The 26,127-nt window shown below is 37.8% G+C and overlaps 2 protein-coding genes across 7 annotated transcripts in view; one reads left to right on the plus strand and one right to left on the minus strand.

The window, feature by feature from the left end:
- Positions 1–13,776, plus strand: part of CFAP69 (cilia and flagella associated protein 69) — a 29,830-nt gene extending 16,054 nt beyond the window's left edge. For 4 of the 6 annotated variants that reach the window (XM_066991688.1, XM_066991686.1, XM_066991689.1 and 1 more), the window contains 10 exons: positions 531–649; positions 1,145–1,263; positions 2,379–2,460; positions 3,740–3,932; positions 4,534–4,671; positions 6,932–7,008; positions 8,018–8,212; positions 8,850–8,936; positions 9,827–9,931; positions 11,671–13,776. In XM_066991688.1, the coding sequence (XP_066847789.1) occupies positions 531–649; positions 1,145–1,263; positions 2,379–2,460; positions 3,740–3,932; positions 4,534–4,671; positions 6,932–7,008; positions 8,018–8,212; positions 8,850–8,936; positions 9,827–9,931; positions 11,671–11,847 (1,292 nt within the window). In that variant the 3' untranslated portion in view covers positions 11,848–13,776. Of the gene's footprint in view, positions 1–530; positions 650–1,144; positions 1,264–2,378; positions 2,461–3,739; positions 3,933–4,533; positions 4,672–6,931; positions 7,009–8,017; positions 8,213–8,849; positions 8,937–9,826; positions 9,932–11,670 lie in introns of those variants that run through there. The other 2 variants (XM_048077480.2, XR_010829124.1) reach the window with 2 other exon arrangements.
- A 1,525-nt stretch (positions 13,777–15,301) lies between these two features.
- On the minus strand, positions 15,302–19,827 carry FAM237B (family with sequence similarity 237 member B). The gene is made up of 3 exons (XM_048077499.2): positions 18,830–19,827; positions 16,673–17,069; positions 15,302–15,961 (listed from the first exon to the last, which is right to left on the minus strand). The coding sequence occupies exons 2-3, from the start codon at positions 17,052–17,054 to the stop codon at positions 15,936–15,938; spliced, it is 408 nt and encodes a 135-aa protein (XP_047933456.2). The 5' UTR covers positions 17,055–17,069; positions 18,830–19,827; the 3' UTR covers positions 15,302–15,935.
- Between the last annotated feature and the right edge of the window lie 6,300 nt (positions 19,828–26,127).

The raw sequence follows: 26,127 nt of genomic DNA on the forward strand, positions 1-26,127 counted from the left end.
ACAGATTCAGGCAACTTTTCTTACTTTGAGGGAGGTCCGTGTCTGAATGTCCTCCTTCATGGAGTGTTTCCAGGACTAATTTTCTCAGCAGTGGTGGCATTTTATGTCTCCATGTTTCCACTGACAGTACAAACATTTGTGAGGCAGTACAGCAGAGCAGATCAAGAAGCTCTTTGCGTTTTCCTAAGAGTTGCTTAATTCAAATCAATTACCTGAATCTATTGCACTGGCACAATACAAGGAGCATCACAGAGACAGGAATAAGGGGCTGAAAGTACTAGGAAAAAGGCAGTGCAAGCTGCTGTCATTAGCTGTCATAAAGAGTAAAGTGCAAAAAACTATAGCATCAGAGTGCTGAACCTTCTGTAAGGTATTTTAAAACATAGGAGATAAAACTTAACAGCATAAATAGATTTCTCTTAGAGTCTCCTGGTATAAATTTTATTTTATTTTTTTTAGATCAGCAGCTATAATAGAATTCTGACTTGCATAATAGAACATTCACATGCATAAAATGTATTAATTTACAGATATCCTAAAGTACGCAGCAAACAAATCTAAAGAAAGAGATGATGCCATTCTACTGGAAATCCAAGCTGATACATTATTTATTTTGTCTGCTGTCTGTGAAAATGATGCCCACAGAAAGGTTTGTATCCTTCTACCTCATACTGTGCAGAAAATATCAAAATATGGTACATTTTCATTCAAATGGTACTGTGTTTTTATTTATTTATTTATTTAATTCAAACACAGATGTCACTTGTAATTCCTTGCTAGCAAGTCAGGATTGTTAACTGGTTTCTGTGATAGTGACAGTTAAAATGCAAAATCACTCAGAAATCCATTAGCGAATACCTCACCTATTTAATTGCTATTTTATGTAATTTTTAGAATGAAAATATGAAAACATGTTGAAGAATGGGGTTATCAGTTAGGAAGAACTAAAAATTTCTTTCTGTTATCTATATCATAAGGAATATATCCTGCTCTAACAAGTGGACCAAATTTATTACAATATAAATAATTTAAATTTAGATTTTAAATTAGATTTTCTTGTATGTAGCTATTTAATACATATAGTCTAAGGAAAATGTTGTTTTAATATAATATTTTTAACAATAATAATAATAATTTTCACCAGGAGCTCTTCAGCTATGAAGGAGTGGATATACTTATCCCATTCATTCAGATGGATCCAAAGAAGTTATATAGTGGATTAGGCCACAATCGTCTCCTTTTCAGTGCACTCGACTGTTTGTGGTTAGTGAACTATTTTAGCAGCAGTGACTCTTAAAAATGGTAGCGCACATATTTTAGGTCTGCAGTACTACAGCCTTTCTCTGCACACATAGGCCTTCTATTCAGAACCTGTAAAAATCATAGTTTGACTAATTAAAAAATAATACAGAATAAATGGAATATTTTGCATATATTCCCTATACAGGGGCTTAGTATGACAACCTAACTCCCTACACAGCAGTCTAACTCCCTGCACAGGATGACCTCCTGACACCTCGATGCAGTTTCCTAAAAGACAAGTGTATTTTTAGAGTCTGTAAATATTTTCAGAGGAGTAAAAGCAAGATGAGAATAGACCAATATTAGCTTAAAAATGTGCAGACATAAAAAGTGTTTGTAAACTGGCAACACTTTGGGCTAGAATTTTTTTGAAAGATTGCTATCAGAGAAATTATATTTTATTACTCAAATACATAGAAGAGTAAACAAAAAATAATTTGTTTTAAGGCAGGTTAATAAATGTACAGAAAGCTAAATGGTAATTGTTGTCTGGGAGAAAAGACTGGGCTTACTGGTGCAGGTAAACCCTCTAGTTCCTGCATTAATGATCATGAAATGAGGAAATAAGAAAAGGAAGCAATAGCATCATTAGTGCTGGTTTTGTGATCATTTTCAGCTGGGAGAAGCAAACACTGTTGCCAAAAGAAAGTCTTACTTGTCCCACCCCCTTGATTCTGCTGGCAGAAATATTCACACGGCCCTGCAATGAGCCAGACCAGCAATATGATCTAGCTAAATGTCAGCATCGTTTACAGAATGAGTTTTAGTTCAGATTGGTATTCTAATCCAGTTGATACTGAACCTGCCAAATTTCTTGGGCTGCTACAAAGAAGGTGTGTCACTACAAGAGGAGAAAGCGTGGCCAAGTAGGTTATATTTAGTTATACAGTGCAAATGAAAATGGAATTTGTAAATGCACAAGTGCAGGCATATGAAAATCATTTTTCTGCTCCCTGAAGGCATGAAGCTTATTGCATACTAAATATTTTTATGCAATTCAGTAAAATAAAGAGATGTTTTTAGAATGTTCTAAAACATAAAAGTGTTTCCACACATTGAAATTGTTTCTGTTTAAGGGCCTGTGTCGTTGGCTGTTACATTGCAGAAGATTATTTTCTTGAACAACAGGGCGTTTTTCTTCTTCTGGATTTGCTGGCAGTAGGTATTTTTATTGTTGTTACAAAATAAAAGAGTACTAACATAACATGGAAAACTGAATCTTTAACGGTATGTACAAAGACTATAATACTAACAAGAAGTCCAGTGCATGGAATTCCCTGAGAAAGGAAGGTAATCCACACACCAGCCTATCTGCTTCGAAATGATCTGAGAGAACTTCATGAATCTTTTTTGAAAGCAAGCAGTTGGCAGAGAGTCTTAAATTTACTCTTAAACGTATTCTTAATTTAGAGTCTTAAATATACTCTTTTTTACAAGGAGACTCAAACTGCTTTATTATCAACTGCTTTATTATTTAGTTCCGCACCAACATGCGGAAGATCTTCTTCATGGTGAGGGTGACAGAGCACTGAAACAGGCTGCCCAGGGAGGTTGTGGAGTCTCCTTCTCTGGAGATATTCAAGGCCCGTCTGGACGCCTACCTGGGCAGCCTGCTGTACGGAACCTCCTTTGGCAGGGGGGTTGGACCCGATGATCTCTTGAGGTCCCTTCCAACGCCTACAATTCTGTGATTATTTTGAATGATATGTCTGTTTAGAAAAGCACCTCAGTTCTTCATACTGAAGTTAGTAAACACTTTAAACAGAGTTAGTATACACTTCAAGGTTTTAAAAGTTTGATGTTTAAAGTCAGTTTGTACATGCAAGTTATGTATAGTTATTTCTGTGGGATTTGGGCATAATATGGCCCACACATTTCTCCTCAAGCATTTCACGAGATGAGCACGTGCATTGCTTGTTTCATTACCTCCTCATTCTTGCCAGCCATACTGCCAGCCTCCAATGTCCTTGCAGTTCAAAGCTACAGGCCCTTTCCTACTCTCATGTGCTGCTGAAAGATCTGACCACAGAATAGAACAGATGCTTTGTGGTACTGCTCAGCCACTGCCTTCTGAATCTGTTTCTTATAAAAATAAATCTTGTTAGTAGTACATTCTCCAGAAGCTTTAATTCTCCTTCCTGTGAGAATTGAGCCTGGAGGCTCCTATTAAGTAGTTCTACACACAGATACATGCTTCTTACATGATCCTACACGCATTCCCCTCATGTTCTTTGATTTATGGAACTTTGTATGGCAAGATTCCAGAAACTTGAAAGATTTAAAATGTATATATCTTTTTTTTTTTTCAAATATCTGTGATGGAAAGCTTCTAATTACTTGATCCCATGTAGGATTTCTCTGTATTTTTTTTATTTGAAGGTAGACTAACACTGTGCTGTGAACAGGTTAAAATGTTTTTCCTTTTCTTTTCACCAAGTTAAAGCAAAAAAACCTGTGCAATATAATTCTTGGAATCCTAGTTGAATTTTGTGACAATCCCAGAACCACTTTTCACATCAGTACCTGGCGAGGGGAGAAAGATCAAACAGCAGCTAACCTTCTAATACAGTTATGGAGGCAGGAGGAATTGGACCTGGGAGTCAAACGTGATCGGTACGGAAGGATTGCTGGTAAGTTTTATGATACATATGAAACTACAAGCAGTTCCACTGACTAAAGTAAATCAAATATATTCACTTTTTGCAGCCAGAATCCTAAAGAAAGTAAATTACAGTATTTATAGGTTTATGCTGCAGTTACCAAAACCAAGATACTTTGTATATATTTTGTTGGAGTCTGGCCACTAGATGGCATTTTCTCTGTTAGCTGGGGAAACTAAACCATTACTAGTAACCTGAACTGCCTTTCTAATGCTGGACGATTAAGCTATCTAATTTCTTTCACAAATGAAATTGTTTTGTTATGTATTGTAAACATCAACAAGGAGAGTGCTATGATATCACAGTTCTTTAGTCATTATAAGTAATATTTCCTGGCCCAAATTATGTTCAAATTACTGGCCAAATTATTGAAATGATTTCCATAGTGTCCATAAAGTAAGATGGAACTGCTTTCTTTTGGGGGAGGCATCACAGAAAAAGAACATGTCAATAGCTGCATGCCGAAGATGCAGCTTCATTACAAAGACAGCATTTCCTGTAAGTTTAATAGCTTTGGGAACATGCTGCCTCTTCACTCTTCTGCTTTTGTTTTGTATTTTGAAATTATTAGATGTGAAGAGACCTATTGTTAGCAGCTTCCAGAAACAGCAAGAGGTCATCCCCATGCCTGCCAACTCTCCCAGCTTTGCCATTGTGGAAATTTCAGAAAACATACGGGCAAAACTTTATTTATTATTGTGCAAGCTAGGTAAGACAAAGGAATTGCCTTGTCAGTGTCATACTTGTCATTAAACTGAACCTGTTCATTGGCAGTCAGTCAAGTCCCTATCTAAAACAAACAAAAATAAAGGATGAAAGGAACTTTGAGATGCATCATCAATACTCTGTTATTAATAAATGCTTGCTCATCCTGTTCTTAAAAGCCTGACTTCACCAATGCCCTTATCATAAGGAAGAGTTTTCCTAGAATCAAATCTAAAATGTTGTTGAAACTTTCTGTAATTTGTTTTCCAACATATAGATTTCACATGTTATGTTTCATTTCTTTTCCCTGGTTTTAGAAATACCACTTTCTGCTGCCTTTTCTCAGGGCTCTCATTTTCTAGAATAGTCTCTGATTATTCTCATTGTTTTTTTTTTCTTGAATTTGTTCAATCGGTTCACATTCTTCTTGATTTGTTGTGTCTCAAACTGAACACAGTGCTTCAGCAGAAACCTCACAGCCAAATAGAACTGTATTACTGTACTTGGCATGTAAATAACCATTCAGACAGTAATATAACAATTGCTGTTGTCGCAATGGCATTTCTTCATTTGATTTGTGATCTTGCACAGCCTCCAGTCATCTACCATCCTGGATTTGTGCAGATGACTTCCTACATTTAGAAATTTGTGTTTGTCCTTAATGAACTACACTCTATGATTTCAAAAAAATTTTCAAATTGGCAAGATTAATTTGCATTCTAATCTTTGCTCATGATATGCTGCAGTCCTTCCTAATTGTATGTTGATTGCACACAGAATGTAAAATACTCATTACACCCTTGTCTAAAAACCTAAACTGAAGTTAAGATAAGATAGGCTCTTCCACATCCGTTAGACTTCCCACTTGGCTGTAGAGAAGGACTCGGCTGAATGGTTTGTTTTTACTACTTCATGTTGTATAGTAATGTTTTCACTGTTACCATTTAGCTACGTAAACATTATCTCTTTAAATATTTGTTTCAGTCATTTTTCAGGAACTGAATTTGCCCACTATTCTCTGCCTTCCCCCTTTCTCATTTTAAAAGTAGGTATTATATTTGTTGTTTTCAAGCCCGTCCTCCATGGGTTCAAAGATAATCGGTAATAGTTCTGAGAGTTCTTCAGCCAGTTCCCTGGCTGTCCTAGCGAACCAATGAATCTGAAAACATCGTCATGTGAAAACATTCTCTAATAAACTATAGCCCATTGTTTCTCCATTTTAACCTAGGTTCTTAATAATTTTTATTAACATTATTTATGTTAATCCTGGATCACAGCTGAATTCTTTATTAAAGCAAAAAGGCACGAGATTTTGTTCCAGCTTTCTTCTGTATTCATACATACTTCTTGTTATTTGTATACATAGTAATGTCTCCTCTGAAGTAGGGAAATGACATGGAAGTGAATAATAAAAATGGGAAGATTTTTATGGCCTTTTCCCACCATCTTCCTCTTGGTGTATTTATACTTCATAACAGCCTGTGATGCTGTGATCAGAAATCCATTGTTAATTGGTCTTTATTTATGGCATTTCTTAACTTCAAAACATGATGTAATTATATTCCAATAATTAGATGCTGCATTTCCTGTTACCATGCAGATAGCATGAGGAAATTTAGAAATAGATTTGATAGACTATATAGAAATAGTTTTTTTTAAAAAAGAGTATATTTAACATTCAGCATGCAAAAAACTGAGGCATAGTCCCAGCAACCATACTTCTCTTCCTTATTCTTTTACATGTATTGTAAAAATATTTTAAAAGAGGGACTCATTATGCTCAAGACATTATGCTCAGGGCTCAAGTCTATGAAACGGAGATTATCTTCATTATCCAGTTTAGAAACAAAGTATTGGAGATCTTGTAAGACAGTTCTTCTGTTGGCTACTTCATAGCTAAAGCAAACTCTGTGACAAAATGCTTCTTTAGAAACAGTGACCTGTGGACTCAACTGTCTGCTTTAATGGAAGATCAAACCCTCACCACCAAACCATAGCAAATGCAGTACTATCCTGGCTTTACAAATGACTGGAAAATCACTGAAGCCATTTACAAGTAAAGAGTTATTATAGAGTGAATTTATTATGGAGATTTTTTTTTTAATTGCTAAAAGCCTGCTCAGGATTGGAAGAGTGATTGATGTACATATGATGCAGATTTTGTATATCCTCATGTGATAAATAAGATAGTGTCTTTTTTTAGATTGATATTTTAAGATAGATTGATCATGCTGTTAACACCGAGATGATTAATACTCTTCTAGGTTTTGAAGATTTGCCTGGTTTATCTGCTAAAGATTTTGTCACGCTTGCTATCATACGACGGTATGTTGACTTTAAAGTAAGTATTGTGGAAGAAAATATTGCTACTCTATCTGTGTTTGCAAGAATAGCAAATTAACTCACAGGATACAAGAAAGAAATAACCCTTCACTAACTATCATTTTCATAGAAAGTGTAAGCCAGTATTTAACATCAAATCTTATTTTGTTCTTCTGCAAATGTTTGTGACTGCATAGTAAACCAGACCAGAAACCAATGCCAGTTAGAAGTAACTCAGGAAAAAATAATTTTAACTGCCAGCTCCAGAAACATGAATGGGCCAGGATAGGTGTAAGGAACTGAGGAAGGGCTAGAGAGCAGGACTGCCTCTTTGTGCATCAGGGTCAGATTATGTATGCGTTGGGATTTTTTTGCTATTAAAGGTGACATTAAATACATATTCTGATAAAAGTTCGTTTTTTTTTTTTTTTTTTCTGTGCTTTTCCATCCATTTGCCCACACTCAGTATCCATCCATGTTGTCAAAACTTAAATTTTTACAGTGGTGTGCGTATAGGAAACAAGAACAGGATAAAAAGTTTTGTAGTGAACATCCTGCTCAAAAGATGCTTCGGTTTATGCCAATTTTTGGCTTAGGAATGCAGACTGTGAAAGCTTGAAGTCTTCAGGAACTAGCAAGAGTTGACCTTTAGTTGGTAATTCCAGATTCCATTTGTGTCTCATGTTATAGTTTGTTCTGATAATGCACGCAATTTGAGGAAAAAAAACAGAAAGACACAACTTTTCACGCTTGTAATATGGTGTCTTGTATTTTTATTTCTTCAGAGTTTCTGTAGTTAGCAGCATTCCTGTTACTCCTCTGTGGAGTGAAGCTTGGGTGTAGGAAGAGTATATAGTAAATTATCATGAATGAATTTGGCATAGCATTACTGAAGTCTAATCTTGCATAACAATGCTGGGAAGTGAAACAACAATAAAGAGAAAAAATATTACATATTTTATTTTGAGTAAATGGAACTGAAAGAAGACAAATATCAGAAAGTGTGTGTAATTGTGTTTCATATACAGGTTGGAGAAGTCTGGAGTGAAGTGTGTACAGAGCTAAAAGAAGAATTCAGGCCTGTTGCTTCAGATGAGGAAGCCTTGAAAGTTATTTCAGAGGTGTCAGAAAATATTGGAAGATCAGTTGCTGCTCTCCAGACTGAAGTGCTTGAAAGTCAACATCGCCAAGAAATCCGAGAGGAGGAAAAAACATATACAAAGGTATGTTTGTACAAGTGAAGTCAATGGAATTTTTTTGTCAACTTATACGAAGATTTTCTTATCGTATAATGTTCAAAATCCAAAACGGGTACATTAAGATGTTTTAAAATTAAATTTGGTTAACCTCAGTTCTCTCAGTTTGTATAATGTTGTTGTTATTTAGAAAGTAATATGAAAAAAATGAAGCAGTGTCATCAGTGATGCATGAGCAATGGTATAATAAGAAATGATAATTATGTTACTATAAGAGTTGCACCTGTGTTAATCTGTAGCAGATAACAATTTGAAGTACCTATTGTAAATATATCCTCTTCTTAAAATGAAGTGTAAGCCTCTGTTATAAACTTCCTTGGCTGAATATTCACAAAGCTTCATTACTTCAGAAAGCAGGGCTTTGTGCGTCCCAGCATGCTAAAAGTAAGCGGGTATAAACATTGTCCAGCTTTGATTATAAGGCAAGCATTAGAGATTTTTGCTGTCTCATCCTTTCCTACTTTCTGAGAAGTAAGGTAGTCAGTCTAGTTTTCTAAAAGCTCATGCTAGTGTTTTGGAGGGATTGTCTTGCATTATTGTGCATGTACTTTTGTCACCAGTACCAATTCCATCTCGCATTTTGTTAATCTCATTTATATTACAGATCCAAGCTGTCCATAAGCAGAAGGAAATGGTAAATAAATCTTGGGAAAATTTCTTGACTCGGACATCAAACTATGAGGCATTGAAGGTAAAAAAAAAAAAAAAATCTGAGTGGAGGAGCAAAATTTTCATTCACAATGTAGTTATAATAACTGGGAAGTTCCAAACACATTTTTTAATGAATTATGAGGTTATTCACGTAAAAGCTGTACTAAATTTTATGTTCACACAAATATAGAAGAAAGAACCATAAGCTTTATTGGCAAAGCTATGCAAACTTTGATACTTCTGCTCTTCTGTTTATAGTCACAAATTGGGGTTCAATGTGGCTTATGCATTTGTGATTAGGTAAATATGTATATATAGGGCAGCGAAGCTATGAAATTTTCATTAATGACTTGGATATTAGAGAAGCGTGCATCCTCATTGTGTTCATATATGACACCAAGCTGGAGGAAACAATCCATATGGTTGGGAGGTAAGGTCCCCATTCAGAAAGACTTCGACAAGTCCTAGGGATGGGCTGATCAAAACCTCAGGACGTTCAAAAAAAGAAAATGTGACATCTTGCATCTCGGACATATTACGGCTTTCATGGATCCTGGGGTACAGCCTGGGGACTGACTAGCTGTGTAAATACATACTGACTGGGGGGATCCTGGGAGATGACAAACTGAACATGAGGCAACAGCGTGCTCTTGTGGTGATGAAGGCTAACAGCATTTGGGCTGCATTAGAAAGAATATAGCCTGCAAGTTTTAGGAAGTGATTATTCCCTTCTGGCACTTGTGAAGCCATGTCCCTTTATTCTGCTTTCAGGTCCCCAGTATGAGAGTCACAAACCAGAGAGTACTTCTAGTTAAGGGCCAACAGCATTTTTACCTCATTTATTTAGTCACTTTATATTTTCAAACAGGTGCAAATGATACTACTCATTCTGGTTAAAACAATTTTGCCTTTTTTTCTAACTACCTTTAGAAAGCAAAAAGGCTTCAGGAAAAGTCAATAGAGGCTTCCAGATCTAAATTGAAGACTCAAAATGGAGCAGTTCATTCTACTGATATTAAAGGCCTCAGCACAACAGTAAGTAATCCCCAATAACACTTTTATTTTCATTAATGTGCAAGTTTGTTGGTGTCTATTCTGTTTGTATTTGTGCTGCTGCTTACTTTTTCTTCAGTAACATTTATGTTGACAAGCTCCAAGCATGTCCTGCAAAACACCACCTCCCCCTCTGACACATTTTCAGACAACAGGTCAGAATGAGATTCAGATCTGAAAACGTCTCAGAAAAAGTACGGGCAAGATGGTCCCTGTGTTACTTGATGTGGACTTCTTATGGGACAGCCTTCTATGAAAACTTTGAGGTCAAAATCTCTTTCCTTTTTTGTTGGGCAAATTTGTGCAATCCCTAGTATGTCAGTAAAGGTCTCTCTAACTCTGCAGATAATTCACCCATTTTATCTTCAGAATTTTTTTTTTTCGTTCCTATCAGTTAACTGAAATGTGAGATGATACGAGCCATTGTTAAGATCTTACAAAGCTATAGCCGCATATCTGGATGTTGAGTTTTGACAAGCTGGGGTAAGACATGGCAGAATCTCCGTTCTAGTCAGGAACTGCTTTTGAGCTAGCTGAATAAGCTAGCTGAGTAAGTATCACAGCTAAAGAGGATTATAGGGAGAGGGGTTGCTTCTTGATTGCTTACAAGGAGTTACTTTTGTACGGAGAAACAAGGAGTTAAAAACATGAGCTGCTGTTTTCAAACAAAGGAAAGAGACTATTATCCTGAGCTCTATTGCATGGATAAGTAAAGATGGCTAAGATGGCTGCATCCTGTAAAAGCAAAGAGGCAGTTCATGCTTGATGTGATGAAGCCAGGATGAGCTTACCAGGAAACAAATGGTCTTCGAGTACAGAACTAGGATTTGATCCTTCCCTAAACTTTTGAAAGATACAGAGAGGCACATCTGTGAATGCAAGATGAAGTGGTCTGGAAAAATTTTCTGGTTACATGCATATAACAAAAAGACTGTTAATCAGCAATATTTTGCTGAAAGTATCTGAAAATTCTAGATATAAACATGAATACTCTGAAATTTTTTTTTTCATGGAACAGTCGTCTTTCCTTCTCTCTGCCAAACATCTTAAATAGCGGGAGATGAAAACGAAGCTAAGATGGTTGTTGAAAACCTGTCAAGGTTAAGTAATCAAACACGTGAACCCCATGCACTCAGAGTGGCATTGTTTGTTTTAGTAGGTCATGGTTAGAAGATAGAGCTGTCACTCAAGAATTTTTATTCAAAGACCTGAACCTATTCAGTATAAAGAGTAGTAATGAAATTGGAAAATATATGCCTCTTTCAGTCTTGGAGTTTTCATGGAGCAGTAGTTACAGGCAATTGCATTCAGAGAGAAACAGGTTCTGTTCTTTTTCTTTTCTCTTTTTTTTTAAGTATTAGCATATAGCAAAATTCTGAGGACAAAAACTGGCTGATATTATGTACAAATCCAAGTAACACTGCACAACAAACTTCTATTGTAATAAAGGCTTGGTTTTCTTCTCCTCTATTCATAAGTCAGACATGAAAGCAGAAAAGCAGAGTACATAATGGTACAAAAAACACTCTGTCTTTTTCTTTGTATTGATGGGAACAATTTGTGAATTCAGTATGAAGGATAGTTTGAGTGGACCTAGGAAACCTCAGCATGCATCTCCACCAACTGAATAATATTTTCAAAAGACCAGTTCATGGCTTAAGTCTCATCTCATTTTAAATACTAACATGGATGTCAAACAATGCATCTATTTTGTTTTTCAGATTGGATCTGGTCGCTTAGTAACTGTGGAAAGTACACCTTCTCAATTAATTGGAGGCCCACTGTCTGGTACAGACCTTGCTCTTGGAAAACCATCTGTTTGTGAAGGAGCCTTAAAAAAGATCAAAAGAGTTAAAACATTGGACTCCATCAAGAAAGATTTGGGACCTGTAGAATAAATAATGTTCTGAGCAGTGCTTTTCATATTTTAGTTAACTGCATGTATATTGTAGATACAAGATAAAATATATCTGTAGTGTTTTCATGAATTGCGTAGAACATCTCAATAGTGAAATTATATTTTGTATTTTTTGTAACTAATATAAACAGGCGGGTGATTTACTAAAAAAATACTCCATATAGTACAAAGGCACACTGAGTCTAGTAGTTTTGTGTGCTAGTGTCAGGTTACTGTGATGCACAGTACGTCTAGTATTTGGATTTCCATCTTCTGTTGACACACTCCACTCATTGTAGTTTAAGTATCAGTTTGAGCAGGGTGATGAACTTTCACATAAATACACTCAGCTCTTCATTTTCCTGGATAAGGTACCCTCATGGTGTTTGCTCAAGTCTGTTTTGTTCCTTGAATTGCCACATTTAGACTCCAGCTAACAGCTCACAAAGAAGCACGTCTGTGCCAACAGTTCCTCTGAGTCTGTTTGGCAGGCAAGCTCTTCATAGACTTCTCATAGCTCTTCAACTGATCATGCAATTCTAATTATTTCATGGGTTACCTCCAATAGGAACTCTGTCTGTTCCACCCTAGCATCTGTAGAACACACTTATACACTTTGTAAGTACACCTTATACAGCAGACTTTTTCTGTAGATGACTCAATTCCTAAGCTATTGTTTCCTTTCCCAACTTGGGCAAAGCCAGAGTTTGCTATATTATATTAGAACAAGATTTTCTGAGGCTGTTACTTCATTTTAGATTGAGTTTCATAGCTTTATGGCATAAACTCCCGTGACATTTCAAGAGCTTCTGTAACATACACACGTTGGCAAGTAGTCTGTTATTTTTGCCTGTAAGCAATTTTCTGAGAAAAGTAAAATCTTTCACTTTGCTAAATGCCCACTTAGAAAGTAGAAATAAATTGGAGCTAATTGTGTAGAACTTAGTTTCTGACTCCCTTTTTTACCTCCTGAAAGATGTGTTGGCTGTGTGTGTGTATAAGGATTTCTTAAAAATTTGTTCCTGTAACAAGACGTAGAGGTGCTGGGTTTAAAAATGAGGTAAGAGGATTTTTGTTTTAAAATTGCCTACTTAAATTCTATGAAAAGAAGAACTCTAAGCAAATAATGAAATATGGCAAAGCAGCCATATGAAATGGTACTCAAACTTTAAAGATATTTCTATGTGTTCAGTTTCCAAAGATTTGAAGCATTTTCTCATGGGCAGATCTGTTAACCATTGCATTGTAAAGTCACATAGTCATCTACTACTTAAAGCTAGAGAAATTAAATTGAGCTATGTTAATTTAATTTATATGTTGGCCCTTTGCTAATTGATAATTTTTAAATGTAATTAGTTTCATTGTGACTTTTTTCCAAAATCATCTGCACGAACCATAAGCATGTTGTATTAAACAAGCCTCTTTGTGTTCTCTGACCACAAGAAAGATAAGTTATGGCATATAGAAATTATCTAACTATAGGTCCATGTGTCAAGCGAAGTTTTGCTTAGTTATTTATATTTCTCTACCACAACCCTATATCAGTTATGCTGCTGTATTACTATTTTAGAGGATATGAAAATATTCTACACACTGCAGCCACAAAAAGTATGCTCTGTTTTCTGTTAAAAAAAATAGAAACAAACAATAAATACTTGAGTGGGACAACAAAGACTCTGTGGCATTTAATTTTTTATTTATTTTTTATTTCCTTGCATATATGTGAATGTGTGGATGACTCCTTATTACTGGCAGCAAGGCACTGGCCCATTTTTTCCAAAACAAAACAAAACAAACCCACCACCATACAGGATTCATGTAAGTCCTTCCCATTTCTGAGTAAAAGCTACAGCAGTACAATATAGCCAAGGTATGGATGCGAAAGATCTTTTAACTGCAAATCAGTTTGCATTTATGCTTATGCAAAAACTTTAAATCAGGCACAAAGTGAGCCACGCAGCATTTCTCCCACAAGTGCATTGTGCTTTCATTACAGGCACTCTGATGTTGCAGGCAAGTAGCTTCACACTATTGTTGATTGGAGAAAATGGAGAAGGAAGGGGACAGACTTTCCCTAAATGCTTACATTTATACCTCAGAACTGAAAGTTAACACAAGGCTTTGCAGCAGCATAGACAATGTTTGATTTTAGCAGCCACTCATGCGCTGTGGTCTGGCTGTTGGGGAGGAACCTAAAAAAGTTGGGCTTGCTGTTCCTACTGCAGCCCATGGATGGAAAGAGAGGGAGTGCTGACTGCTGATCAAGGAAAAGATCATCCCATTCTCTATTAGTCTCTCTTGTATAGACCCCAGAAGCAGCAGCTGACTTTTCATGGCTGTAGACAATGTAAGTATATCCACCTGCAAATTATTTCTTTGCTGCTACTTACTGTGCTGTGTTTCTGGTGTTCACATTTACCTGCCCCTTTGGCAGTCACCCACAGGATGACTGTCTTCAGTGCTTTAACAGCCCTGCATAGCTGACAAAGTCACAGGGATATCCTAGAGAGATGTGAGACAATGGAAAAGTACCCAGAGGATAATAAATCTAAAAATAGGCCTATAAGAAAAAAGTGAAAAACACGGATTTTAGTCAGGTTAGAAGACATGATGAAGGTCTCCACGTATGTAAAAGATAGTATGAAACAGGAGATGCTCTTACATTGGAAAGAGTGGAACCTATCCTTGCTGCCACTCTACTACTCTTGGTAAAATCCTTCTTTTATTTCCCTCTTAATGCGAAGTGCAAAGAGCGCATGTGCCGGCAGGAAGCCAGCACCCAGCACACCAGGACAAGAAGGAGACCGTAAGTGGACAGGTGTGTGCTTTAAATATTTTTGGCATCAGAACTTACATTGATATCCATGGGTAAGAGAAATTTCTCACTACTTTGTACCCTTTCTGGAAGGGTGAGAGAAATTTTACAAGATTCAGTTCAATATTTTATTTGCCTAGATGAACATTTACAAACCTATGAGAATTTTTGGATGTTTTACACACCATATATGAACTAAGCATAATGTGTGATGCATTTCTTGTTACTTAGAATGGTTCTGTTCTGCCACCATGCAAGTAAGGTTCCCTGCAGTACTGAAACCTAGTTGGGAACTCCTAAAATGCTAGAATACAACAGAGACTGAACAAGCTGCATTGTCCAAAGAGTAGAGAACAGTCGGCATCTCTGAGTCTTCCCATTTGTTCTCAGGACTCTCTGTGCTCAGGAAAAGTGGAATAACTAGGCGGTTACAGCTTTGCCATGGTGGTTGGTTTCTTACATTGTGAGACGTACTCAGGCCAGTCTCTCACTCTTTCAAACCATTTCATTCACGGCTCTCTTCTCAGCTGTGATGTTCCCTGCCATGACAGGGGTGGCTTCTATCCCCTTACCTGTATGAATGTGTAAGTTAAGAGCAGTCTTGTGCCAAGTGCTCTTCTTAATGTAATTTAATAGCATTTGCAAATAACATGTTAATAAGCAAGAAAATAACTATTCTACAGACCTTATTGCATAGAAAAATATTTTACTTTATCCACAGACTAGACTAAGCAGTGACAAATTACAAAGTTTAGACTGCACAGTACATACAATAAGCATAAACCTTTCCTCTAGCTTGGTGTCACACTCTTTTGTAATTCTTTAAAGAGGACTGTATATGCAAGACAGTTTATAAAATATGCACATTGACACTTTCTCCATTGCTTAATGTATAAAAATATATTGGGTTTCCATTAAATTAACTATTAAAAAGGGGAATTATTGGAAAAGATGTGCCTCTACAAAAATACCACACTGGTTCAGACTTACAAGCCTACCTGAGAGAACAAAGATGTTGACTCAAGACACAAAAGTATTCACATGTGGTAGGAAAAAGGCAACTTTGTAGGCTGGAAGAAAGGAAAGCAAAAGGGAACTTGTGGGAACTGATACAAATGTGAGTTTAGCAATGATTAAACACTTTACACAGAAAAAGAAAAAAGTTGAACCACACCGATGGATTTGTCTAAGCATCTACAATATATGCTGTGCTTTTGTGCTCCTTCATTTTGATGTTGCCTTGTTGAGGTATCTTCATTTTCTCCCCTTTTGGGCTAAAATGGGTTGGTGAAAGCAGACCCTGTAAGATTATGAAAGAAAGGCAGTTATTTTCCATGCAATACAGATAGGAATGCTAGGATTAAATGATCTCCATGTTCAGTCTACAAACCTAAAACATTTGACTGGGTAATCAGAAAAAAAAAATCTATTGCAGAGGAGGAAGAAAACCAATAGATCTTAGTAGATCAATAGTTAATAAGACATTAGGCCAATCACCTATATGATCTCAGTTTGGACTCATCTGAGACCAGGATGACCACTTTGGTAATCCACAGTGCCCATGAGCTCACATTATATGTCAACAGTTGCAATGGGAAGAACAGGGATCAAGTGGTCAGAGGTTTGCACTTCTCTTCTCACAGAGGGATGATTCCCCAAAGTTGAGACTGAAGTCCAAATACAAGGAAACTTTCAGTATTATAATGCCATTTATACACACACAGTGATAAACAGAGCATGCAGCATCCATTTACACACATTTCCACATCCCTTTTTGTCATTATTTGCACTTTGTTAAACACAGAAACTTAGTACCCTAACTACTTTTACCTCATTTTAACTTTTAACTCTTTATCGTGATAGTAGCTACTGTTGAAAGACTCAAATACATTTGACAAGCAGAGACAAAAAATGGAAAAGATTTTGTTGTATTGTCTAAACAATCAGAGATAGAACAACGATTTGGTTTAATATCAGTACATAATAGACTAACATCCTATCCTACAGTTACCTTCTGAAGTTCTATGTGAGTATGTAGAAGAATATTTGGGAGATACTAGCTGTCTTCTGCCCATTCCATGGGATCTTGAGAGCACACAGTCTACATACATATCCCAGAAGTTCTGGGCTAAATCATTGAAAAGTTCATTGTGCTTGGGCTTGGGGGATTCCTTCAGGAACATCATGAAGTCCCAGAGAGCAATGACCGTGTCTGCTACCTTGAGTTTCTTCATTTCCACCAGCCCATGGGATGACACCTCCCAGCACTGGTGGTCAATCTGACCCAGGCTTGATGGAGTTTCTTTCTGAAAGTCCAGATTGGCACAAACCAATTTCAGTATCAACACGCAGCCGAGCTGAAGATACCACCTTCTTTTCCATACAAATTCCATACTCCAAGAAGATACCTGAAAGAAAAAGTATAAAATCACAGTGATTCTGCCATCATGTGATTCAGTCTCACATAATTTAGAAGGATATGCCAAGAGATTATTTATGCTTTGTGGTTCTGCATAGTACTTAATTCTTAGAGAACAATGTTTCTTTTCAAACCATGGAAGAGATACCAGAGTGTTATTTATAATTTTAGAGTTACAAATAACCAGTCTTTCATGGAACAGCCCAAATCAGAAAGGTGATAATGAAGGGAGAGTAAACCAGACCGTTATACTGGATGGGGTGAGCACAGACAATATGCTGAACTCACTCAGTAACTGTTGCAAGAATCGAAACAAGCAAATTCCTTTCTCGCTTATGTTAGAAAATTAAGCAAACTTCTGGCACAATTATTGGCAGCATATATGCAAAATGCTGAAACTATCCAGAGAATCAGAGATGTAAAGAGTAATTACACAGGAGGCATAATGAGAACTTCAAATGCTCCAGAATATGTAGTCATTATTATACATGCACTCCCTCTGGGAATACTGCTGTTTTCCTGTGATGTAATTCCATAAGCTTGGAGCAGGTTTAAACAGAACATCACTAAAACATCTGATAATTTTTTCTCAGTCCTTTCTATCAAGATAAAAGTGCAGTGGAAGAGAAGAGTAAACAAAAAGGGGGGGAAATGGAGAAAAAAAAAAAAAAAGCTAGAAAAAGGAGAACACACAGGAAAAAGTATGAAGAAAAAGGTGACAGCCAAGACTGGGAGACAGTACTCCTTACTTCAGTGTCCTAAATCAATCCTGTGTCCAGCAATTGATACCACACTCATTCTCACAATTTGCAATCCCCTTGACAAGTCAGGATGTAAGATACAAACTACAAAGTGATGTGATGTTTTTGTGCAGATACAAGGCAATGTTTCAGGCAGCTGTGCAAATTTTATTTTTTATTGGGGGTCAGAATTCCAGCAGCACTCTTCCACTCAGGATTCCTTTGGGCACTGGCAGTAAGAAAAGTTAGTCTTTGATGTTTTCAGAGTGATAACACCCTGGCATCCTCTCTGCAACTCCTAGTAATGCAGTTAGATAAGATAATCCACAGATAACACGACGTATATGTGAACTGTCAAAAAGCATACAGCGTTCAGATGGCACCATGGAGTTCAGTCATACCCAATTTTGCATGGCTTCAGGGTACTGGGGTGGTTTTTAGTTTGAGCACGCCATTACACCACTGCAGCCACCTGAGGTCCCTAAAGTCATGTACTCTCTTGGCCATGACAGCTAGCTCACCTTCAGAGCCTGAGGGAATGAGGTGCACAGATACTGACCAGCCTAACTCCTTTCTAAAACTTCACTTGCAAGCTACACGTCAGCAGGCAGTACAGTTATCCTGAGAGCTTATGAACATGCAATAAAGTTTCTCAAGTTTGCTCTTCCTTGGGATGTTAGAAAGCCGGCTGCTGTAAGCAAGCAGTGATGGGAGTGCCTCTTTTCTCACTTCCACTTCATGAGGTATCAGAAGCAAGAGGAAGCACACTAGTAATTCAGCTACAAAGTAAGAAAATAGCAGCCAGGGTGCCACCAAAATGTTGGGCTGATTTGATGCTTTAATCCAGCCAAGATCTAAAATGATGAGGGTGCATCTGAACACCTCAGGCAGGAGCGGAGACCACAACAAGCCTCACAGACTCCCCATGAACTACTCCTACTATTCAGTGCAGAACAGAAGAGTTTCACAAAGGCAATAACTAAAGAGCCGTAGTGGAAGTCGTACTTACAGCGCTTTTGTGGTGAGAAGAGGAACGCTAGCCCTGAAACAACGGCGATCAGCCACTTGGAGAAAAAGCAAGCGCTCCCCGACCGGGCTGCAAGCACTGGCGGCGGGGACGACGGCGACGCTGGCAGAGCAGCGGCGGCAGCGTGAGCTCAGGTCAGCGGGAAGGCGGCAGCGGCTCGGGCTGTGACAGCCCCACCTCTTTCCGCAGCAGCCGCCGAGTGCCAGCCGAGCCCCCGGCTCGGAGGTCTCACCTGGGGAGAGGGCACGCGTGCGGCTGAGGGAGCGCGGCCAGGGCACGGGGCTGCTGGGGACACAGACGCCACAGCCAGCGCATCTTTCACCAGGCCGGTAATGCGAGTGCTCTCCTCATTTTATCAACCCCGTCTGCAATCCTGTCCGCCCACCAGAGACCCTCGCCTTGGTTGCCAGCATCCCCGGAGGGGTTTCTGAAGCTGTTCTATTTCACTTGGCAGCAGCCCCTCCGGGCCGCCAGAGCCAGCACCAGCACCACGCGCTGCAGTTGGTGTCCCACGTGTGCCAGCCAGGATGTCGGAGCAGATGTTGAGGCATAAGACTGAAAAAAAAAAAAAAAAAAAAAGAGAGAGAAACAGATTCTTGATCCAGCTGCTGTGGATTTTCCACGTGTCTGTATGTTGTGTTTTACCCCAGCCAGACCCAGTACACTACATACAATAATTTCCACATTCTGCTAAAAAAATTAAGTTAAAAACAACATTTTAATTGACAGGGGTGTCAGGGAGCCCAGGGCATTACAATCTATAAAAGCCCTTGGGATCCTCTGAAGGAAGATGATCTGTTAGTGCAAAGTCTGCTCCCAAGGGCAAGTGTTTTTCCATAAGTTTGCAGTTCTGTTTCTCCCTCGGTCCTGGTACTTCTTGGATAGCTCAGGCAATGCCACACTCAGGTAGCTGTTTTTCTGGCCCCAGTTTTTGATATCTAACCCAGAGACAGACATAATTCAGGACAGGTTGCCCAAAATTGAATTGCACAAGGAGGAGGGTTAGTACAGCTACCTTGTCTTACATAATTGATACTTAGATTTCTATACACAGATTTTTCTGACAAACTTTTCAGCACATATATTCCAATTCCCTCTCAGATCACAAAGGAAAATGATTTGGGTCCTATTCTAAAAGGTAGATTATTTATTAGAGAACACCTCATACACTGCAAGCATGCTTTCTAAACTCTCCAAGGACACATTCTCTTTCAAGGAAAGTCACCAGCCTTTCACCTGCAAAGGCACATGAGTTTATTCAAAGTTTGTCGGAGCAAAACCATCAGCAGCCAACATCATTAAACTCCAAGCATTTTCAGAAATACAATGCAGTTCCATGATTTTTCTAACCTGCAGTGGTTAGGTGTAGATTACAACTCAGCATGTAGCTGCCTCTCTTCCTGTCATAAATTCCTATGGCTGGGGAAAAGCAACAAAACCAGCTATGAAAAATGGCAATGCTACCGATCATTTTTATAAGCCCCCCTTAAGAATTGAAAAGCTGCAATGAGGTCACCCTGGAGCCTTCTCTTCTTCAGGCTGAACAGCCCCAGCTCTCCTCAGGAGAGGTGCTCCAGCCCTCTGATCAACTTCATGGCCCTCGTCTGGACCCACTCTAACAGCTCCACATCCTTCTTGTGCTGGGAGCCAGCAAATGGTGACATTCACAATAACTAGCTCTCTTTGGGAAACCTTTCTAGCTTAGCAATGTAAACTCTGTTTCAATATCCTTTCCAGGATGATCTACACAGATCTACACAACTATTGATCTACTACACAGCAGTATAGAAGAAAACATCTGGAAGACTGCAATACAGTTAGCTTACACCAGATCTCCTTGCACCATCGGAAGAAGTTAAAGCTGTATTAGATGCAATTGCTCCCCCAAACTCTAAAGCAGCATTAATAACCAAGGAGATTAAAGTACCGTGCTGGTTGTGCAAGGAACCTACCTTTAAGGAAACTCAAAATAGCTTTCAGTATTCATTTTTCAAATTAAGAAAAGCTTTTCCTCTTTGTACTTGCTTTATGCAATATCAAATTTATCAGCACGATCCTTCTTGCAGTGAAACAGCCAAAATCTAAACGAGAGTGTAAAAATTTTAAGGCAGTAACATTTGAACAGCATGTAAAGAAGCAGGTAGGTGCATACTTCTCAGCCACTGCAACAACTCCTTCGTGTCATTTAATTCCCACTTTAAAGACGTAGGTGTGCAAGCACTGGCATAAACATAGCGACTCCCTTCTGCTTCCAACTGCCATTGATGACAGTCTACCATCCCTTCTCTTCATCATGCAGAGTTATTTTCATCACTCTTCTCTTACTTTTCCTAATCTAGTTAGTGAATTCACCAATTTTTGGTGTTAGTATGTCTACAGAAAACCTACTAAAGTAATCAAAATGCGAAAGAACAAATTTTTCTTAGGAAAATCTTTTCAAATAAGAAATGGAGTTCACTTGTTCAAGTCCCTTCTCATCAATAATATTCTCTTAAGAATCTATTTATGCAAAAGTTCTTTGATAATACCTAAAAATTCACCTCTTCAAAATGGTTCTGAAGGCTACTTTCATATTTCATTTCCCTTTGTGTTATCATTTATAGTTGACAGTCAAGCACTGAGGGATTACCAAGTAAGGGAGAATGCCACCAGGCACAGGGTGAACCCTTGGATTTAAACTGACAGGGATCAAAATTATTGGCAACTGATAATTCTGAAGGATGTTCCGTGAACTTTGTAGGATGCAACTAAAAAAGCACGACGATGAAACACATTGATCCCATTTACTAGGTAAGCATTGTTACTACAGTTCCTATTTCAGAATAGGTAAGGTCAAAGAAAGTCGATTTGTGACTTTCTTCATAAATCTGACATGCTTAAAAGCTACATAAAGGCTTGGATTTTAGGGAAAGCCTTTAAAATAGAAGACCCTGTCCACGTGCTTAAGAAAGCAGATTTTTTTTCAGTTGGTGACTAAATATAAATGAGATTTTTGAGGAGAATTTTGTTGTATTCACCATTCTTCAGGGGTTCAGGAAGATGCAGTGAACACCAGGTATAAAGCCACAGACACCAGCACAGCGTTTCGCACAGTAAGTTTTATGAGGCAGGAGAAGACACGGGTAACTCTTTCCATAATTTTGAGCTTTTTAATTGATAACCAAACTTATGCAAAACAAATGTTTCCTTCAAAATTCTTCCAGCATCGATGCTTTTCTGTAGCACAAGTTTTGAAGAGCTGTACTTCAGCTCAGTCTCACTATTGCAGTTGAGGGATCTCCATCTAGTGGCACTTTATTGTAGTGAAGAGTCTGTGCTTGACAGTGGTCAAAACTCTTCCTTTAAAAAAAATAATTAAATACAACTGTAAAAGCATTACAACATTTTTTTGGAGCATCTGGACTTTGGATATGCTGGTATAGGTATTTTGTGCCACCCCTATGTCAGCTTTGCAGCATTGTAAGGAAGCACTGTATACATAGTCATAAAGGCAAGGAAAGAAAACTGACCTGTATTTTTTTTTTACCTATTTCAACTCTACTTGAAAATAAAGCTATGTTGCTACAGACTTCTCAGTTATTTTTAAAAATATTTCCATTGGTGTTAGTTCTTTTCTTGACTGAGAAAAAATGCACATAAAGTCCACATTTCAAAAACTGCTGCTGGAAGCTTTAAAATGCTTGTGGAAAGAGAATTGATGGTTTCTTGTTGTTAATGTTGATGACAATGTTCACTACCTAGCGATTTTTATCAGGAGAGGAAAGAAACAGAGTGGTACAACTGTGATTTGATGTACCTTTGTGATTTTCAAGGTATGATATACAATATTTGAAGCATACAGCAAGAACAGAAAGAGCAGAAAACCAAGCCTTATTTAGCATGGAACTCACAATATGTATTGACTATGCATAAATCAGTTTGGAGAGTTTTAAAAGGCTAGCCTCTGTGACTACACACCTGCACGCTCTTACGTAAACAGGACTCACTGAAGATAAAGAATTGAGTCACCCTCCGCATCGCTGATTAGCAGCATCTGAAGGAAAGGAATAACAAAGTGATGTTCCCTGATCAGGAGTGACAGTGCTCACGGCCCTGATACTTCAGTTCAAGTACAGCACGGCCACTGTGTGATTAAACAGCCAACGCAAATCAAAGGAAAAAGATGATAGAGTCAGCGCTGCCTTGGCAAAACAGAGTGTCTCTTCAGGTGAACAAACACATTTTTTGAAGTGAAGTACTGAGAAAATCAACCGTCTAAACATCCTAAAACTTTAGGTTTTTAAATGATTGCAGCGTAGTTTCAGTAATTCCTAGCATCTTGTATGTGTGCTCATGTAGTTAGTGGTACAGAAGGTTCCAGAAAATGCACAGCGGCACATTTCAAAGGAAATGTTACCTAACTTCCTGCTGGTAGGAGCTTGTTGGTATGGGCTTGCTCAGTGTGGTAATAAATCCAGAGTCAATGTCAGTGGATTTAATACCTTCAATTCACAACACACATAGGAGACCAGTTTTTCCTTTTTTCTCTTTTCTGAGGTTGAGCTGTTAATTGATTACATGCAGTTGAATTAACATTAATTAGCAGCCTTGATAGTATCCCTGGACTAGTCTACACGTTAGCCTGTTGTTGGGTTTGATCTCCTGCTGGGTGTTAGGGAAGCTCAGCACATTGAATATAGGGCTCTACTAAGTCAGCGAGCTACAAACTGAGCTCATTTCCATATTAAGAACCTTAAATCTGGACAAAATGTTCTGCTCTTTTTACGATGCCTTTGCATGGTAACATGGAATAGAAAGGTCCTCCTGAATCATATTTCCCGACACTACAGAGAGCTCTGTTGTACAACCACCTCACAGATTTACCAAGTGCCATATCAAAAACAGGTATATTTTTGTTCCCACTACTTCCATGAAAAAGCTGTTTCAGAATCTGATTGTCGTAATGACTAGAAACATTATTCTAATTTCCTGACTAAATTTATCAATGAATAGTTCATATCTGTTTGTTCTTCTATCAACATTGCCCTGCAAATTAAATGGTTTTCATCCTTCGTGTTTACTTTCCTGATGTATTTATAGAGAGCACTCCTACCTCCTCTCTGGTTTTATTGAAGTAAACAGGCTGAGCCAAATCTGTTCGCATGAAATGCTCTCAGTTTCTCTGGCGACCCACCTAATCTCTCTGCTTCAATTCAACCTCAGCTCAACTATAGAGCAATTAGAAACTTTCACAATACCCCAAATGGCATTTCACCCAAGTCTTAAACAATGACACTGATACCTCCCTACTTTAAATGAAAATACATCTCCTGAGGTATTTTCTGGACTTTTGATGATTCCTATGCATATATCATCACCAGATTTCAACAGTATGTTCTTATTAACCTTATCAGGACTCCTAGAAAAACTATGAAATATCCTAAAACCAACCCTTAAAGACTGACATCTTCCTTTTCAACCTTACTTGTGGCTATCTCACTTCACTATCTCTTTCCAAATCTCTGTATACTCATTCATTCCTTCCCAGGTGCTACTATATCAAATGCTTTATGGAAGGTTTTTGTTTGTTTGTTTGTTTGTTTGTTTGTTTGTTTGTTTGTTTTCTGGAGGTACATCTCTCTGGCAAATCTGAACTTCCCTAAAGTTTTGCACGTGACTGAGACCAGATTTACAGGTCTGTGGTTGGGCATATCATTTGTCTTCTTTTCAAAGGTAAGCAATCACAGCCCAGGTTCAGCTCACCTGACTTCAAAGACAAGAGAGAGATGGGGATCTACAGGGAGACATTCACGATGTGACTTCTCTCTGCAGATGCCTCTCTCCACCAAGTTACAGAGGCAGTCTAAGCCAACAAGCCACCCAACTAGGATCCCTCAGACAAATGCCTCGAGTAGGAGGCTGGGCCCACATTTCCTATTTTCTAGAGATCTTGTAACATTCTTAATATATCTGTTGAAAAAAAATTGCTACTAGATTTTATGTATCAACTGTTTCAGAATTTCAGATGTTGTCTTCACAAAACAATACCAGGGAGCTTTGCATCTGTTGCTGCTGTAGTAATTTCTGTTCTGCCACTCACACTGTCCACCTTGCTTTTGTCCACGTGATGAAACTATTTTGATGGTCAGGACAGGCATACTTTGAATTTGGGGAATTTAACTGAATCTCACTAGGATACAGTCACATCTTTTCCCACTTTCGCATTTATATCACTGAAAAGTTTTCTGCTCTTAAAATTCCATTACTATATGAGGCAAGTACATCCACTAAGTAGAAATTTGGAGTAATTTTAGCTGAAACAGAATATGTAGTTGATTAGTAAAAACAACAGGAAATGGCAGAAAAAGCAGGTCAGAAATAATCAACTAAGTAAAAAGCTTTTGAATTTATTTGTTCCATACATGTGGGTGGAAAGAAAGGAAATATAAAAGTGACAAAGGCCTTCTAAAAATAAAGCTAAAAAAAAAAAAATCAGCATTGAATATAACACTTCAAAACAAAAAAAAAAGGCATTTCATACTGTAGTATCTTGTAAAATTTTACTCATTTGAAGTATTATTTTATTCATTCACCAAAATCATCAAAAGCCGTCAGGTCCAATCCACCACGCTTATTCTGCACTCTTTTCTGACTGACCCAGTTGCAAAACAAACTTTTTTTTTTTTTTTTTGTCATAGAGAAGTGTGGGCCAGCTGAAAAGTACATGATTAGGAGTTCAGATTTTTTATTCATTCTTTGCTAATTTCATTCAAAACCAAACTTTTTCCTAATTTATTTCTAAGATGTTTGCAATTTAGAGATTCCTTTACCCCAATTAACTAAGGACTATATGGAACTATACATAGGTAGGATTTTTTAAATAGAGGTAACTCTTATTTTGTACAAAATAAAGCAAAATTGTAATAGACTTAAAGTCCAAACAATAATACACAGAAGGATAAAGAGATGTAGCTACTATTTTGCATATATTTTGTAAATCCTTTCCAAATCGTGTCCTAGGCCAGGAAGCAACTAAGACAAGTTCTTAAAATGTCACTGGACAACACCCCCTTGTTAGGACACATCCTGAGTTTTGATTAAATGTTCTGTTGGGCTATTTAGCATGGATATGGCACTCTTTTGTAAATTATTATTATTATGTAACAGGTAAAATAAGGTTGAACTTAGTTTAAGTATTAAATTACTGGAAATAATACTGACTGTCCTCAGGTAGCTTATGACTGTGGTTGCGAGTGTACGGCCTAGTGGAAAGGCTGTAAGAAGGAATGAGAGTATTTACT

Source organism: Anser cygnoides, chromosome 2 (genome assembly GCF_040182565.1).
Source record: "Anser cygnoides isolate HZ-2024a breed goose chromosome 2, Taihu_goose_T2T_genome, whole genome shotgun sequence".
Taxonomy (NCBI): domain Eukaryota; kingdom Metazoa; phylum Chordata; class Aves; order Anseriformes; family Anatidae; genus Anser; species Anser cygnoides.

Excerpts from the sequence above, each read along its gene's own strand:
- FAM237B (XM_048077499.2), bottom strand. The coding sequence starts at position 17,054 with ATGGAATTTGTATGGAAAAGAAGGTGGTATCTTCAGCTCGGCTGCGTG. Across the intron at positions 15,962-16,672 it reads CTCACATAGAACTTCAGAAG|GGTCTGCTTTCACCAACCCA; the intron begins GTAACTGTAGGA and ends ATAATCTTACAG.